Below are 18,400 nucleotides of genomic sequence, written 5' to 3'. Positions count from 1 at the left end.
TCAGTGTTGTGTTGGATAGTCATAGCCAGCTAGCTAACATAGCATCCATTTGTTTGAGCAGGGTGTTTGAGTAGGCTAAACTAGCTAGTTGCATTTGCTAGCTAAGTAAGTGAAAATGAAACTACATTTTTTAAAACAAAATCTCTCTCTTGCGGCTCCTTCATTTTAGAAGAAATGTATTTGTTCAAAACTGTTCAACTATTGTCTTTATCTTTTCGAGTCAACTACTCGCCACATTTGATGCACTGCAGTGCTAGCTAGGTGTAGCTTATGCTTCCAGTACTAAATTATTTATTTGATCCTTTGATTGGTTGGACAACATGTCAGTTCATGCTGCAAGAGCTCTGATAGGTTGGCGGACTTCCTCTGGAAGTTGTCATAATTACTATGTAAGTCTATGGAAGGGGGTGAGAACCATGAGTCTCCTAGGTTTTGTATTGGAGTCAATGTACCCAGAGGAGGACGGAAGCTAGCTGTCCTCCGGCTACACCATGGTGCTATGCTACCCTAGTGCTGTTGAGGCTACTGTAGACCTTCATTGCAAAACAGTGTTTTAATCAATTATTTGGTTACATGTGAATATTCTTAGTATAGTTTTATCTAAAAATGATAACTTTAAATATTTTACAATTTAATTTTTATGAAATTCACTGAGGATGGTTCTCCTCTTCCTCAGCTGAGGAACTTCCACTGATAAGCTGTGGTATTATTTTACAGCAATGAATACATGAATCACATATCAAACTTACAACTGATATTGTTCCTGTGGATATAAAAACAACTTTTAAAAATAAAGAAGACATCCCCTATAGCAATTGGCCATTTAATGATTCAAATTTGAAGAACTCTTGTCATCTGAGCGTAAGGTGTAACATACAAACAAATATAATTGACATGGACATAAATAAACAACTGTCTCTTATTTATCCACTCATTTCAAAATGTTGGGTGCATATAGAAAAGTAAGCACTATTTTTCTTTGACAACTGTTCTGCGACAGTTTACCTCCTCGCCAACGGTCCACTTAGAATCCCTTCTTCACCAGCCACTCCTTCAGCGCTGTATCAAAGTGACCTTTGACTCGAATTGTCATGGTCACTTCATTGACCTGGGTTGGCAGGTCTTTGCCAGTAAGCTGTTGCAGGTTAACATCCTTCTCAAGAGCCTGACAGGAGACACAAAAGTAGCAGCATTAATCAGGGGGAAACAACTGCACAGTGACAGGAAAACATAACATTCAACCCAAAGTTGTTGCTAGATAAATACAAGAGCTCTTCTACTTCTACTCTGGTTTCCAGCCAGTCATACTTACTGATATGTAATTCTGCAGAGGTTTCAACAATGCTTTGACAGAAGAACCCTAGAAATTCTGTCTCAGTCACCCAGATGTCCCCTTCAACCTTGTCTTGCGGCTGCCATGGGTGAGGTAAGTGTAGACAGGAACATTGTGCATTCGGGAGCGACAGATCATGTATGGTAAAGCAAAAGGCACCTCTATAAAATGTTGGGCTAAAGGGGGTGAGAAAAATAGGAAAAATATTTAATTGAGGTTAATCATACCCAAGGTGTGTTTGCTGAGACTATGGTCTCATTTGGGAAAAAGTCTATCCTCTTACCTCTCTCCTCCATGACGTGGAGACTGACATGGTCGAGGAGTGTGTTCATTTGTTTATAGGCTAATGGAAGAGTGTCCGGCCCTCCTTGACAGCTACTTTCATCGAGGATAGTCATGTGTATCCTACCGAGTTCTGTGTAACCTACCGTAGTTCTTTGCGGAAGAGTTTTGAAATCTGCCACACCCCATTTGAATCAGATATTTCTTTCTCAAAGGAGAAAAGCATGCAAACATTTAAAAACGATCTATAAAATGTCTAGCACAACATCTAAATGTGTTTTTATCACTTTACACATTTCTTTTGGGATTCCACCCCTGTAAACTTAATTTGCCTGATGACGTGCAGTGGAGAAGGACCGTTTCATTTCAAAAGAGCACATCTTCATACACCTTCCCTCTACTCGCCAGCCCTCCTTCATTTTCTTTGACTTTTTTCAAAAGGAGGCGAGAGAGGACGGAGAGAGGGCACAGGAGTTCAGCAAATCCAATTGAGAAAAGGCCTATGAGATATGTGTATATGAGACTATAAACGACTAAGTGTTGGCAGATAAATCATGTACAGAACATTAGAAGCGAAAAACAACTCGAACAACAAATTTAAATGTAGTAAGGTATTTGAAGCAGAAGTTGAATCAGTGTGAGAAACCAAACCATTGCTCTCCATTTGCCTTAAAACAAAGGATAACGTAAGGTGTCAAGCTTTACCTGATGGAGGAGTCCAGCCAAATGGGGAAGGACCATCATGTTTAGGGGGAAAGGGCACTCGTGAAGGTGGTATCAGTCGTTCCACAAATTTGTATTCTTCTGTAGATGCTAATATCCCACTCTTGGCTTCTCCAGCTGGGCTACACAATGTCTGTTTTTGAAGGGAAAGTGACAGGGAGAAATGTATTCTCGCGTGCTCTTGATAACTCATTCATGAAAAAAAATAATTGACAAATGCATTGAAAATGGAAAAGAAGTAGTGTCTGTCATTCAGTCCATCCCAATTCCACACATTTATGCAGGGCAGGCCCTAGGGCCCTCACTTTCTAAAATGATCTGCCAAAATTGTTATAACCCCTATTACTAGCCTATTCAACCTCGCTTTTGTATTGTCTGAGATCCCCAAATATTGGAAAGCTGCCGTGATCATCCCCCTCTTCAAAGGGGGAGACACTAGACCCAAACTGTTATAGACGTATATCCATTCTGCCCTGCCTTTCTAAAATCTTCGAAAGCCAAGTTAATAAACAGATCACCGACCATTTAGAATCCCACCGTACCTTCTCCACTATGCAATCTGGTTTCCGAGCTGGTCATGGGTGCACCTCAGCCATGCTCAAGGTCCTAAACGATATCATAACTGCCATTGATAAAAGACAGTACTGTGCAGCCGTCTTCATCGACCTGGCCAAGGCTTTCGACTCTGTCAATCACCGCATTGTTATCGGCAGACTCAATAGCCTTGGCTTCTCAAATGACTGCCTCGCCTGGTTCACCAACTACTTCTCAGATAGAGTTCAGTGTGTGAAATCGGAGGGTCTTTTGTCCGTACCTCTGGCAGTCTCTATGGGGGTGCCACAGGGTTCAATTCTCGGGCCGACTCTTTTCTCTGTATATATCAATGATGTCGCTCTTGCTGCTGGTGATTCTCTGATCCACCTCTACGCAGACGACACCATTCTGTATACATCTGGCCCTTCTTTGGACACTGTGTTAACAAACCTCCAAACGAGCTTCAATGCCATACAACACTCCTTCCGTGGCCTCCAACTGCTTTTAAATTCTAGTAAAACTAAATGCATGCTATTCAACCGATCGCTGCCTGCACCCTCCTACCTGACTAGCATCACTACTCTGGACGGTTCTGACCTAGAATATGTGGACAACTACAAATACCTAGGTGTCTGCTTAGCCTGTAAACTCTCCTTCCAGACTCACATTAAGCATCTCCAATCCAAAATTACATCTAGAATTGGCTTCCTATTTCACAACAAAGCTTCCTTCACTCATGCCGCCAAACATACCCTCGTAAAACTGACTATCCTACCAATCCTTGACTTCGGCGAGGTCATTTACAAAATAGCCTCCAACACTCTACTCAGCAAACTGGATGTAGTCTATCACAGTGCCATCCGTTTTATCACCAAAGCCCCATATACTACCCACCACTGTGAGCTCTATGCTCTCGTTGGCTGGCCCTCACTACATATCCGTCGCCAAACCCACTGGCTCCAGGTCATCTATAAGTCTTTGCTAGGTAAAGCCCTTGCCTTATCTCAGCTCACTGGTCACCATAGCAACACCCACCCGTAGCACACGCTCCAGCAGGTATTTTACACTGGTCATCCCCAAAGTCAACACTTCCTTTGGCCGCCTCTCCTTCCAGTTCTCTGCTGCCAATGACTGGAAGGAATTGCAAAAATCTCTGAAGCTGGAGTCTTATATCTCCTTCTCTAACTTTAAGCATCAGCTGTCAGAGCAGCTTATCTAGTCCTGTACCTGTACACAGCCAATCTGTGAATAGCACACCTGACTACCTCATCCCCATATTACTACCTACCCTCTTGCTCTTTTGCACCCCAGTATCTCTACTTGCACATCATCATCTGCACATATATCACTCCAGTATTAATGCTAAATTGTAATTATTTTTGCCTCTATGGCCTATTTATTCCTTACTCTTCTACATTTGCACACACTGTACATAGATCTTTCTATTTTTCTTTTCTTTTGCGTTATTGACTGTACGTTTATTTGTAACTCTGTGTTGTTGTTTTTGTCGCACTGCTATGCTTTATCTTGGCCAGGTCGCAGTTGTAAATGAGAACTTGCTCTCAACTGGCCTACCTGGTTAAATAATGGTGAAATAAATAAATAAATAAATAGGGGATATTTGGTTTGGCCCCACCCCCCCTCTTGAATGCGGAGAGAAAAAGTTTAATAGTTATTTTGCTGCAATTCTGTACATTTTGCAATGGGGTGCAGATTTTTTTTCGAGTTTTAAAGCTTATTTCCTGAAATTCTACACATTTTGTCATGTTAATATGTTATCTGAGTGACTAACAAAATCAAATGGGGTTCAAACAGGGAAATGGTTCCCATTGTTTTTCCACCAATCATTTTTCCCATTGGGGATTTTAGAAACACTTAAAATAAGGGGTGTGCTTTGTGTAGGCTCACCCTGGCGTGACGTTTTGATAACCATGTAAATCTCTCTCAGACAAGGTGACTATCAATATATTCTGCTCTATTTACTCTCAGATTCGAAAATGCTCATTTGCATCAAAGTAGACCGAGAGACTGAAAAACAGCTTCTATCTCAAGGCCATCAGACCGTTAAACAGCCATCACTAACATTGAGTGGCTGCTGCCTACATACAGACTCAAATCTCTAGCCAATTTAATAATTAATAATTGGATGTAATAAATGTATCACTTGTCACTTTAAACAATGCCACTTTATGTAATGTTTAATACCCTACATTACTCATCTCATATGTATATACTGTACTCTATACCATCTACTGCATCTTTCCTATGCCGCACAGACATCGCTCATCCATACATTTATATGTACATATTCTTATTCATCCCTTTACACTTGTGTGCATAAGGTAGTTGTTGTGAAATTGTTAGATTACTTGTTAGACATTACTGCACTGTCGGAACTAGAAGCACAAGCATTTCGCTACACTCGCATTAACATCTGATAACCATGTGTATGTGACAAATAAAATTTGATTTAACATCATGCAAAACTACAAATCCCTGCAAGCTCCTGCACATCATCTCTAGCTGACATCTTTGCTAACAGGTATTGTGTCAATTTAAAACTTGCACAAGACAGTTCACAGAATTGTCAATTTTAAGAAATGTAGCCAATGTATTCATTACTACATTTAGCTAGCTAGCTAATGTTTGTTACTTCGATTTTAACAATTTCGGCCACGTAAATTATTTTTGAAAGAAGATACAGTATCAGTCAAAAGTTGACAACCTATTCATTCAAGGGTTTTTCTTTATTTTGACCATTTTCTACATTGTACAATAATAGTGAAGACATAAAAACTATTACATAACGCATATGAAAAAAGTTTTAAACAAATCAAAATATATTTAATATTTGAGATAATTCAAAGTAGCCACCCTTTGGCTTGATAACAGCTTTGCCTACTCTTGGCATTCTCTCAACCAGCTTCACGAGGTAGTCATCTGGAATTCATTTCAATTAACAGGTACGCCTTGTTAAAAGTTAATTTGTGGAATTTCTTTCCTTCATAATGCCAATCAGTTGTGTTGTGACAAGGTAGGGGTGGTATACAGAAGATAGCCCTATTTGTTAAAATATCAAGTCCATATTATGGCAAGAACAGCTCAAATAAGCAAAGAGAAACAACAGCATCATTACTTTATGACATGAAGGTCAGTCAATTTGGGAACATTTCAAGAACTTTCTTCAAGTGCAGTCGCAAAACCATCAAGCGCTACGATGAAACTGGTTCTCACGAGGACCGCCACAGGAAAGGAAGACCCAGTTACCTCTGCTGCAGAGGATAAGTTCATTACAGTGACCAGCCTCAGATTGCAGCCCAAATAAATTCTTCACAGAATTCAAGTAACAGACACATCTCAACATCAACTGTTCAGAGGAGACTGCGTGAATCAGACCTTCATGGTCAATTTGCTGCAAAGAAACCACTACTAAAGGACACCAATAAGAAGAGACTTGCTTGGGTCTAGAAACATGAGCAATGGACATTAGACCGGTGGAAATCTGTCCTTTGGTCTGATGATTACAAATGAGTTTTTTGGTTCCAACAGCCTAGTCTTTGTGAGAAGCAGAGTAGATGAACGGTTGATCTCTGCATGTGTGGTTCCCACCGTGAAGCATGAAGTAGGAGGTGTGATGGTGACACTGTCTGTGATTTATTTAGAATTCAAGGCACACTTAACCAGCATGGCTACCACACCATTCTGCAGCGATACGCCATCCCATCTGGTTTGTGCTTGGTGGGACTGTCATTTGCTTTTCAACAGGACAATAACCCGGCCTCCACAATCACCCGACCTCAACCCATTTGAGATGGTTTGGGATGAGTTAGACTGCAGAGAGAAGGAAACTCCTTCAAGACTGTTGGAAAAGTATTCCAGGTGAAGCTGGTTGAGAGAATGCCAAGAGTGTGCAAAGCTGTCATCAAGGCAAAGGGTGGCTACTTTGAAGAATATAAAATATATTTTATTTGTTTAACACTATTTTTTGGTTACTACATGAGTCCATATGTGTTATTTCATAGTTTTGATGTCTTCACTATTGTTCTACAATGTAGAAAATAATCAAAATAAAGAAAAACCCTTGAATGAGTAGGTGTGTCCAAACTTTTGACTGGTACTGTATATGGGTATCAAATAGCCAACTCACTCGTAACCGTATCGTAGTATTTGGTATTCTTGCCGTGTGGTCGTATAGCTTGAAACTTTCCCTAAATCATCTGCATAACATTGTGGTCCTGTTTATGAAGGAGCGCAACATAATTTTTCTTGTCCACCACACGTGGGCGGGATCAGAGAATACCACGTCACAGGTATGCGCAGTGAAATGCTTCCTGTTTTCAATCTCCAGACCAAACACCATTGGCGAAGCACACGATCATTACACTGCGAGACTTTGGTGAGCTATGAAATAAGTTTCAGTTCTGTTTTGTAACTCATAACAAAGGGACTCAAAAGTTTCATGACATTTTAAACATTGTCTCTTAAAAAAAGTTGTCTTTGTTGATGTCGACAGGAAATAGAAATAGTTTTACCGCTCTGGCTAGTCTAGCTATAACGTCAGTTACTAATGATTAACCACAAACTACTAATCTTTGCACTAGTTGTTGGACATTTGATTCACCGTTTATTCTGGCATACGTCTGAAGAAACAAACTAATACATACCTTGCCTAGTTAAATAAAAGTTAAATAAATTAAACCCTGTTGGTAACCATGTTTGAATCAGGTGTTTTAGTGCTAGGCTGGAACAAAACCCTGCACAACCCTTTGGGTCTTTCAGGATTGTAGGACCCACTGACCTAACATCATCCATCTTATTTTGAACAGGTTGACCATGCAGCTGTTTGTGCGTGCTCAGACTCTCCACACCTTTCAGGTGTCTGGGTTAGAAACTGTCGCTGACATCAAGGTAAAGTATAGCACTACTGTCCCTTGGTCTGCCAACTTTTTTTGGTTTAAAAGTTAATTGATGACCATGAAAGGTTAACCACATTCAGCTCTTTGTTCTCTTCCCTTCCCCACAAGGCTCATATTGAGGCATTGGAGGGACTCTCCTGTGATGACCAGGTGGTTTTTCTGTGCGGGGAACCCCTGCAGGATGATGCTGTGATTGGCCAATCGGCACTGGAGTTCAGCACTCTTGAGGTTACCCCCCGACTGTTGGGAGGTAAGTGATCAATAATTAAACATTATTGAACATTATTGTAAATATGTGAAATTATTAAGGTCTGAGACATTTTGTTTCTGTACCATTATTTGAAGAGAATTTGGAGGGGCTTGCTTTGATTAATTTCCATTTCCTATCCCAGGCAAAGTCCATGGCTCCTTGGCCAGAGCGGGGAAAGTCAGGGGACAGACTCCCAAGGTGGGCGTTTGTGTTTTAATAGAAATGAAATTGTGGCATATTCAACATGACTTGCTCTTCTGGCAAGTTTACTTTGTCTCTATTGTGCACGTCAAGACACCACACCTCTGACTCTCTGTTTATAACCATTCTCACAGGTGGATAAGCAGGAGAAGAAGAAAAAGAAGACTGGTAGGGCTAAAAGGAGGATCCAGTATAATAGGCGCTTTGTGAATGTGGTACCAACATTTGGCAAGAAGAAGGGACCCAACGCCAACTCATAAAACTATTTGCCCAAAGCCTTGTGTCTGCTGTCTCATCACAGTTCAACATTGACATGACCATTCATGCAGTGTGAGCAATGGATCTGTCATTTATAATTACATTTGTCACTGGACTGATTGTCACTGTGATGAAATACAATAAAACTCAGTGAGGAAAGAGTGGTACTCTGGACCAATTGGATGGTTCCTTTACATTGGGAGAATTGAGCAGTTGTATGATTGGCTGTCTTTCTGATGGTTCAGAAGTAGATGAAATGGACTCAGGATTCCAATTCTGATATTTTTTTCCACTAACTGGTCTTTTGACGAATCTGATCTTTTCACTTCAGATATTTCACTTCAGATATTTTTCAGAGATGATCTGATTGGTCAAAAGACCAATTTAGTGAAAATGATCAGATTTGGGCTGCCTGTCTAAATACAGCCATGGTGGCATGAACACAAGGTAGTTCAAGTTGTATGTACAGGATACGCATGGTAAATATCATCCAACAAAATTCTTACTTGCACAAGGTAGTTCCAAGTGCACATGTTCTCAATTTATTTAATGTATTATAGACAAGTCACACTGACAGATGAGAATAGTCTTTGGCATGTTCTCATCCATTATGCCAAGATCACTATCTGCCAAAGTGATCTTGGATATGACCATGGCTTATACTTCAGCAGCTTCAAATAATTCCATCTGTCAGAGCATCTTCACGCCTTCCTGTGTGATTTCCCCACAGGGTCAGCGATGACCACGACTCCCCAAGCAGCCAAACCTGAAACAGAAATATTGAGTTGACTGCACCTCAGAGGCCCTGCTAGAATACTTTGAATAGCATCAACTCATCATAGCTCTTGCCTTTGCTTTCACCTTCTTAGTAATGTTGGATAAATTGCTGCTGCTACTACAATGCAGGAGATAGTGGCAAGAAAAAGTATGTGAACCTTTTGTAATTACCTGGATTTCTGCATAAATTGGTAATCAAATTTGATCTGAGCATCTAAGTCACAACAATAGTGTGCTTAAACTAATAACACTCATTATTGTATTTCTTGTCTATTGAATACATAATTTAAACATTCACAGTGTATGTTGGAAAAATATGTTAACCCCTAGGCTAATGACTTCTCCAAAAGCTAATTGGAGTCAGGAGACCAATCTGCTAACCTGGAGTCCAATCAATGAGATTGGAGATGTTGGTTAGAGCTGCCTTGCCCTATAAAAAACACTCACAAAATTTGAGATTGCTATTTACAAGAAGCATTGCCTAATGTGAGCCATGCTTCGAACAAAATAGATCAAGAATTGTTGACTTGCATAAAGCTGGAAAGGGTTACAAAAGTACCTCTAAAAGCCTTGATGTTCATCAGTCCACTGTAAGACAATTTGTCTATAAATGGAGAAAGTTCAGCACTGTTGCTACTCTCCCTAGGAGTGGCCGTCCTGCAAAGATGACTGCGAGAGCACAGCGCAGAATGCTCATTGAGGTTAAGAAGAATCCTAGAGTGTTAGCTAAAGACTTAAAGAAATCTCTGGAACATGCTTACATCTCTGACAAGTCTACGATACGTAAAACACTAAACAAGAATGGTGTTCATGGGAGGACACCAAGGAAGAAGCTACTGCTGTCCAAAAAAAACCACATTGCTGCACATCTGAAGTTTGCAAATGTGACCCTGAATGTTCCACAGCGCTACTGGCAAAATAGTTTGTGGACAGATGAAACTACAGTTGAGTTGTTTGGAAGGAACACAACACTGTGTGGAGAAAAAAAGCCACAGCACAGCACACCAACATCAAAACCTCATCCCAACTGTAAAGTATGGTGGCGGGAGCATCATGGTTTGGGGCTGCTTTGCTGCCTCAGGGCCTGGACAGTTTGCTATTCTCGACGGAAAAATGAATTCCCAAGTTTATCAAGACATTTTGCAGGATAATGTTAGGCTATCTTTCCACCAATTGAAGCTCAACAGAAGTTGTGATGCAACCGGACAACGACCCAAAACACATAAGTAAATCAACAACAGAATGGCTTCAATTGAAGAAAATACACCTTCTGGAGTGGCCCAGTCAGAGTCCTGACCTCAACCTGATTTGAGATGCTGTGGCATGACCTCAAGTTAGCAGTTCACACCAGACAAAAAAATATTGCTGAACTGAAACAGTTTTAAGAGGAATGGTCCAAAATTCCTCCTGACTGTTGTGTAGGTCTGATCTGCAATTACAGAAAACGTTTGGTTGAGGTTATTGCTGCCAAAGGAGGGTCAAACAGTTAAATGCAAGGCTTCACATACTTTTCCCACCCTGCACGGTGAATGTTTACAGTGTGTTCCATAAAGACATGCAACCATATCATTGTGTGTTAGTTTAAGCAGACGGTCTATTGTGACCTAGGTGACTAGGACATGGATGCTATGGTTATACCAGGCCAAACCCTGCTGCTACCTGGTCTGTCATTCTGCCTGACTAAAGTGGACAGCCAGCTGGATGTGTAACAACCACACTCTAACCTTGATTGATTTTAGAGCTGTAATTTAATGTCTCCTCCATTCTCAGTGGGTTAGCTTCGGGTAGATTACATTATGACTAATTTATGCAGAAATCTGGGTATTTCCAAAGGGTTCACATACTTTTTCTTGCCACTATACATTTATACATGCTGCCAATAAATCACAATACTCACTTGCTGCAAACGCGACTTGTGCGACAGTTCCTATAGAGGTTGTCCCACCTTGGCGCATTACTTTTCGGGCGGCTAGGAAGACATATCCAGCTCCTAACAGCAGACCTCCACCTGAAAGAATCCGACAACTCCAGCAGCTCCCAAACATTTGACCCGCTGCCGGTGATACTGAGCCCGGTGGTACGGGCAATGTCTCTGGTGTTGACATTGCCAAAAAAAATCTATGGATTTATGCTAACAAGCTCGTTAGCTGTGCTTGGCTTGATGTGATAACTACCAAGCAGCTAACTTGACAAATTACTATAATCGCTTATTCTTAAAACGTACATCAGTTAAAAACGTAATCCCGATCCCAGTTACGAACACTGAGGTATGTCGATTACCACTGCATGTGTTGCGCATGAATCTGACCGCAACCTTTGACATCAGTTGAAAATTAACGTCATTTTCTCAAGCCGGAAATGGGTGCAACCGGTAAAAGGGTCCCCAACACTGGTCCGCTGACAAGTGACAACAGAACTATATTCATGATCATATAAACATAATTTAAAAACGTTACTCTATCCATGAAATCGAATTGATCTTACAAAATGTAACAGAAGATATCCAATAATAAAAAAAATAGGCAGAACTGTTTACATTTTATTTGCCATACATTGTTGTGATCATCACAAGCACTTTCAGCTAGCAAAATTGGTTAATGAATTATATACAACCCTTATTGTAATAAATATGCTTTGTTTCAATGTAACAGAGCATGTGTTCAAGTCATGACGTTTGGGAACCATTGCCTCTTATTTTCAACACTTTCTCATTCAGTGAAACAAAGTACTTAACGCCCCTTAAACTCATTCATACTCAACATAAATGAACACACTTAAGAGGAAGTGGTGAAACTCAAGTCTACTGGTGTGTCATCTGTAATTGTATGGTCTCTTCCACTTGACTTTCAAATCAATGTGAAGACAATGCTCGTGTTCCCCTGCACAGACGTCGCATGTCAGATCTGGATAGGTTAAAAAAAACTATCAGCTAACCACGTTATAGCAATCTGGTGCCCGGCGGCACAGTCGATGACGTGGCACACAACCATTGGATGATGCATGTGACGTCTGAGCAGGAGAACATGACCAGCATGTGAGCAGGACTATTTCTGGGATCTCATAGGGCCCAATCCTCTCGCAATGTTGTCATCGGTCTCTGCAGCTTCCTTCAGCACCTGCATCATGAGGGCGTTCCTCTTCCTCGTCTCCTCCATTCTCAGTGGGTTAGCTTCGGGTAGATTCTGATGGTCAGATTGGGAAAAAGAGCAGGTCAAATCAAATGTATTTATAAAGCCCTTCTTACATGAGCTGATATCTCAAAGTGCTGTACAGAAACCCAGCCTAAAACCCCAAACAGCAAGCAATGCAGGAGTAGAAGCACGGTGGCTAGGAAAAACTCCCTAGAAAGGCCAGAACCTAGGAAGAAACCTAGAGAGGAACCAGGCTATGAAGGGTGGCCAGTCCTCTTCTGGCTGTGTCAGGTGGCAATTAACAGAACATGGCCAAGATGCTCAAATGTTCATAGATGACCAGCGGGGCCAAATAATAATAAATCCCAGTGGTTGTCGAGGGTGCAACAGGTCAGCACCTCAGGAGTAAATGTCAGTTGGCTTTTCATAGCCGAGGTGAATGTAAAGCTGATAATGCATACAGATAATGCAACAGAAGTTGACACCAAAACAAAGCTGGGTATAATGTTATTGAAGACTGTCTGTTCTGCTGGTTCTTATTCCTTTCGCCGTTTGATCAGTTGACTAAATGATTTACAAATCACATCATGCCTCAGATGGTGTAAATCAGACCAGGAAACCATCAGGGGGCCTTTTTCAGTGGGAGGCAATTGCAGATGGTTGCAGATAGAAATTAAATATATAGAACGGACATGATTCCATGTTCCAATCCACATGACACATTTCTATCAGCACTTTCTCTTCTGTCTCTGGTGAGTGTTAGTGAGACTATGCCATTCTATGGCTCGTCAATTAGCCCAGTGGTTCGCAAACTTTTCACTCAGGCCCCCCTTCCGTCATTTTGCAAGTTTAACGCTTATTTCCTGAAATTCTACACATTTTCCATGTCTTATGTGTGTTCATGTGATATCCGAGTGACAAACATTACAACAAAATCAATGGGCTTAAAAAACTAGCAAAAAAAACAGCTGACATGGGCTAGTTGATCTGGACATTTCTGACAAGTTATAAATAGTTCTCCAAGGACTGCAATGACTGACATAAGAGGAAAGCTGTTGATGCACTGCCCAATTTCGAAATTGCACCTTGTGCATTCTCACACTGACCCCTCGCACCCCCCAGTTTGGGAACCACTGAATTGAGCAATAAACACCACTAGGAGAACCTTCTCCCAGACAAGTGCGCAAAGAGAGAACCACAGCGTCATGTACCTATCTATGTCTGATAGGTGAAACTACTGACAAGCCATTTACCATTTACAAAAACAAAATGTAATGCACAAATCCTACACATCTGACTAACAAAGGACAAGGAGTCCTTTGCTCGGTTTAAAAAGTCAGTGCTGTGCAAGTCAAGTGCATTGTTAGCGGCCTACCTTGAGCATTTCCCTCTTCCTTTCCTCTCCTGGTGTAATCACTGACCACATTCCATATCCAATGCCCACCACACCGACAAACCCAGTAGAGACCAGGACAGTGCGTAGACCACTCATTATGTTAGGCTTGTTTGAAGACGTATTGCGAGTATGTTCTTATTTAGCAATACACTGTTCTGTTTTTGCTGTGACTGTTAGCTTGTAAGTTATTTAAGAGGTGCTCAATGTCCGCTGACAGGCATTTGCAGTGCATTATGGGATAGCCTACCCTTTTTTATAAAACCTTTTTTGGTGACTTATGGGATGTCATGTCAAACCACGTTTTTCTTTTTTAATTCAAGAAGTGAACCATATTCCTGTTTCTGTTGACCAATATTTTAATGTAAATGTAAGACGGTGCATTATTAACACATTAATGCGCAGGGACCACTGACGATAAGCTTAATTGTGCAATTTCCATTCAAAACCACCAGGTGTCAGTCAAGTAGCGTCTTCTTTGTCAAATACAGTACTGTTCGGTACTTTCCCTTCAGAAAATCACCTGTGTCGCCGTGTGCACATTGGCAGAAAGTGTGTGTGTGTGTGTGTGTGTGTGTGTGTGTGTGTGTGTGTGTGTGTGTGTGTGTGTGTGTGTGTGTGTGTGTGTGTGTGTGTGTGTGTGTGTGAGTCATAGTGTGTGGGGGTGCATTGAGTGCTGATAAGTGCTGATAATATGCATTCATCAGTGTCAGGTAGGGTGGAAGGAGAAAGCATTGTTAAGGTTCAGTGCCAGCTAATGTAACTTGCTAAAAATACATAATAGAACTCGCAGTTCTGCTGTGATATTATGCGCTAAAATGTACACCTAACTCTTCAAGAGTTGGTGACACTGTGACCAATTATCATTTTCAAAACTAGAGACCCCCGTGACATTTTTTTGTACTGTTTAAAGGTCCATCACTGATAATAAAATGTGTATACCATTTTATACACAATTCAACAATATAAGATAACTAATGTCTTACCAATCTGCCTTTTTAAATGTTATTAGAAATACATGTTGCTGTAAGTGAGGCAATGTGCTTTATTGCTTTATAAGATAAGTATTTTTTCTCAGAACTTTGTACTTTGTCTTTCTTTTCCAAAATATCTCTTAGCCCTAGGCGTACTGTAACACTCTGACCCTTTAGAATTATGTGTAACATTTTGCACAAAATACATAACAGCACATTACATTTCCCGCTCACTCTTTTTCCCTCCCTCCCTTCTTCCTTGATAGCTGAGTCAATAATGACACTTTTATCCACCCCCCCACACCTACCCCATCCCATCCTCCATCCCACCCCCCCACACCTACCCCATCCCATCCTCCATCCCATCCCATCCCACCTACCCCATCCCATCCTCCATCCCACCCCCCCACACCTACCCCATCCCATCCTCCATCCCATCCCACCTACCCCATCCCATCCTCCATCCCATCCCCCCACACCTACCCCATCCCATCCTCCATCCCACCCCCCCACACCTACCCCATCCCATCCTCCATCCCACCCCCCACCCCCCACACCTACCCCGTCCCATCCTCCATCCCATCCCACCTACCCCATCCCATCCTCCATCCCACCCCTCCACACCTACCCCATCCCATCCTCCATCCCACCCCCTACCTACCCCATCCCATCCTCCATCCCACCCCCCCACACCTACCCCATCCCATCCTCCATCACACCCCCCCACTTACCCCATTCCATCCTCCATCCCACCCCCCACCTACCCCATCCCATCCTCCATCCCACCCCCCACACCTACCCCATCCCATCCTCCATCCCATCCCATCCCACCTACCCCCCCTACCTACCCCATCCCATCCTCCATCCTCCATCCCACCCCCCCACCTACCCCATCCCATCCTCCATCCCACCCCCCACCTACCCCATCCCATCCTCCATTCCACCCCCCCACCTACCCCATCCCATCCTCCATCCCATCCCACCTACCCCATCCCATCCTCCATCCCATCCCAACCCCCACCCCCACCCCTACCCCATCCTCCGCCCTCCCACACACCTACCTCATCCCATTCTCCACCCCACCCCCACAACTACCTCATCCCACCCCCACAACTACCTCATCCCATCCTCCACCCCAACCCCACAACTACCTCATCCCATCCTCCACCTCACCACCACCCCTACCTCATCCCATCCTCCATCCCCCCCACACCCCTACACCATTCCATCCTCCACCCATCCCATCTTCCATACCCCATCCTCCATCCTCCATCCCCCCACACCCCTACCCCTACCCCATCCCATCCTCCACCCCCCCACACCCCTACCCCATTCCATCCTCCGTCCCACCCACACACCTACCCCAGCTGATCTTCCATTCCTTTCCTCTCTGATTGCAACATTAACGCTTGCAGATGCCAGTTCCCGTTGCCATGACACCCGTGTTTCCCGAAGGTGCTATGTGCACAAGAGTCAACATCCATGTGTACATTCTTTGTCTGATTGTGGTTTAAATCCTGTCCCACTCTGTTTGTCCTAGTGCATTTTTGTCTGAGAGTATTCTAGTATTCTTGAATATTAATGCTTGTGTGTTTGTGCATAGCTCAGAAACAGAATCGGTAGCATTCTTCACACCAACACGTAGCCCCATTCCCCAGCTGTTCCAGTGTTATATTTCACAGCATGACACAGCATCAAACAGATGAGACTGAAAGAGAGGACATACCTATTGTTGTTTTCAACTACTGTATGTTTGCTATAGTCTGAGACACATACATGCTCATTGATGGATCTGGGCTCTCTTCAGTATGCATTTCTGGGTACAAATGGGAAGCAGTGGTGTGTGTTTGTGCATGCGTGTGTGTGTGTGTGTGTGTGTGTGTGTGTGTGCGTGTGTGTGTGTGTGTGTTAGAGAGAGATAAGGTGGGAGGGAATACAGTATGTGTTAATGTACCTCTCTTGGCATATTAGTGAGCATGTGCCTTTTACTGAGAGATTTAGTAGAAAACAAGCCCCAGTGAAGAAGTCTTGCTTCTTCAGTTGCATGTTGCAGATTTGGCTGCAGATTGAGGAAATCTATTTGTGAGTTAGTATAGCATTTACTGCTGCCAAAAAAAGTGATGATATGCAGATGTTATGCATAGGCTGCGTTTCTTATTCAGGGAACCATGCTTGTCTCCAGACATATTGACTCACTGGGAACATAGTACATGACACACATACAGTACATCTTTAGTTTACTGAGTCTGGTATCAACCAGTTTAGTTCAGTCATCTCAGACATGCATTGCTCATAGATTACATGTAACCTGCATATTTAAACTAGGCTGTCGCATCATGACAGATCCTCAACTGACACAGCCCAAATGGACAGTATTTAATGCCCTCATTTGTCTTTACAGTCCATGTTCATCTCACCCAGATATCTCCACGGCGCCCTGTCTTTTCTAACCCCCAGTAATTTGTCACCCTTTTCTCTATCCACTTCCCCATCTCTCCTTCCCTACCAGTTAAGGTCTTTTCTTATTTCTGGCCAGGTGTAACTATCAGAAATCTTCTCTAATGTATAATTCATATCTCCCCCCAATTTTGCCTCCCCCCTTCTCTCTGACTATTCCCGTGGAATTAATTCCAAATATAGGTGATGGGTTCACTTCTAGAAACCCAATCATTTAGCAAAGTGTTAATCAGCCATTTTACCAATTATACATCAATGGGCATGACATACCACCAATTACTTTTACTATTCCCTGTTTGTGAGGACACACAATGTCTGAGTCATAATATTGCCTGATGTCTTGCTTTGCTTACACTTTATAAGGTGGGGAGTAGAGTATATGCACCATGTAGAAATCCTAGTGTATTTTCATTTGTGTGTTTGAGTGTGTGTGTGTGTGTGTGTGTGTGTGTGTGCGTGTGTGTGTGTGTGCATGCGTGTGTGTGTGTGAGAAAGAGTGAGAGGGTGTGTGTGAGAATGTGTGTGTGTGAGAGAGAGAAAGAGAAAGACAAAGAGAGTGAGAGTGAGAGTGTGTGTGTGTGTGTGTGTGTGTGTGTGTGTGTGTGTGTGTGTGTGTGTGTGTGTGTGTGTGTGTGTGTGTGTGTGTGCGTGTGTGTGAGAGAGAGAAAGAGAGAGTGTGTGTGTGTGTGTGTGTGAAAGAGAAAGAGAGTGTGTGTGTGTGTGTGTGTGAAAGAGAAAGAGAGTGTGTGTGTGCATATGCCAAGCGCGTACTTTATGTTTCAAACTTATCAATTGTAACCAGTTTCCATGGCAACTACTCTCTGGAGGCAGAGAGGAGGGAGAGAGTGCAGGGACGGAGTTGAGAAAATGATTATTACGGAGGGTGGGGGGGGCCCTAGAATGAATGAAATATGAAATATATGGTATGGACTGTCAAGTATCTGAGAGAGGGGAAGGAGAGAGGACATTTATGTGCATGCTTACATAAACCTGTGGTGTGTATATAATATGACTTGTGTGTGTGTGTGTGTGTGTGTCTGTGCGTATGTGTGTTTGTGGATGTGTGTGTTTGTGGATTTGTGTGTGTGTGTGTCTGTGCGTATGTGTGTTTGTGTGTGTGTTTGTGGATGTGTGTGTTTGTGTGTGTGTGCGTGAGTGAGTGCGTGTGTTT

General features: G+C 42.5%; 2 protein-coding genes and 1 pseudogene across 3 annotated transcripts; 1 reads left to right on the top strand and 2 right to left on the bottom strand.

Moving 5' to 3' along the window:
- Window positions 1–806: 806 nt before the first annotated feature.
- On the bottom strand, window positions 807–1,934 carry LOC115204290 (39S ribosomal protein L49, mitochondrial-like; annotated as a pseudogene).
- Window positions 1,935–7,183: 5,249 nt separating this feature from the next.
- On the top strand, window positions 7,184–8,671 carry faub (FAU ubiquitin like and ribosomal protein S30 fusion b). The gene is made up of 5 exons (XM_029769742.1): window positions 7,184–7,268; window positions 7,699–7,780; window positions 7,897–8,038; window positions 8,181–8,236; window positions 8,374–8,671. The coding sequence occupies exons 2-5, from the start codon at window positions 7,706–7,708 to the stop codon at window positions 8,497–8,499; spliced, it is 399 nt and encodes a 132-aa protein (XP_029625602.1). The 5' UTR covers window positions 7,184–7,268; window positions 7,699–7,705; the 3' UTR covers window positions 8,500–8,671.
- A 325-nt stretch (window positions 8,672–8,996) lies between these two features.
- uqcc3 (ubiquinol-cytochrome c reductase complex assembly factor 3) lies at window positions 8,997–14,032 on the bottom strand. Of its 2 annotated transcripts, XR_003880345.1 has the most exons (3): window positions 13,781–14,032; window positions 11,172–12,456; window positions 8,997–9,263 (listed from the first exon to the last, which is right to left on the bottom strand). XR_003880345.1 is itself a non-coding variant. In XM_029769743.1 (2 exons), the coding sequence occupies exons 1-2, from the start codon at window positions 13,895–13,897 to the stop codon at window positions 12,319–12,321; spliced, it is 255 nt and encodes an 84-aa protein (XP_029625603.1). In that variant the 5' UTR covers window positions 13,898–14,032; the 3' UTR covers window positions 11,794–12,318. The 2 variants fall into 2 exon arrangements, 1 of the variants encoding a protein (XP_029625603.1); XM_029769743.1 differs by lacking the exon at window positions 8,997–9,263 and having other exon boundaries at window positions 11,794–12,456.
- Window positions 14,033–18,400: the final 4,368 nt, after the last annotated feature.

This window comes from Salmo trutta, chromosome 12 (assembly GCF_901001165.1).
Source record: "Salmo trutta chromosome 12, fSalTru1.1, whole genome shotgun sequence".
NCBI lineage: Eukaryota > Metazoa > Chordata > Actinopteri > Salmoniformes > Salmonidae > Salmo > Salmo trutta.
Note: the sequence above shows the minus strand (reverse complement) of the source record. Positions and strands in the feature narration are given on the sequence as shown.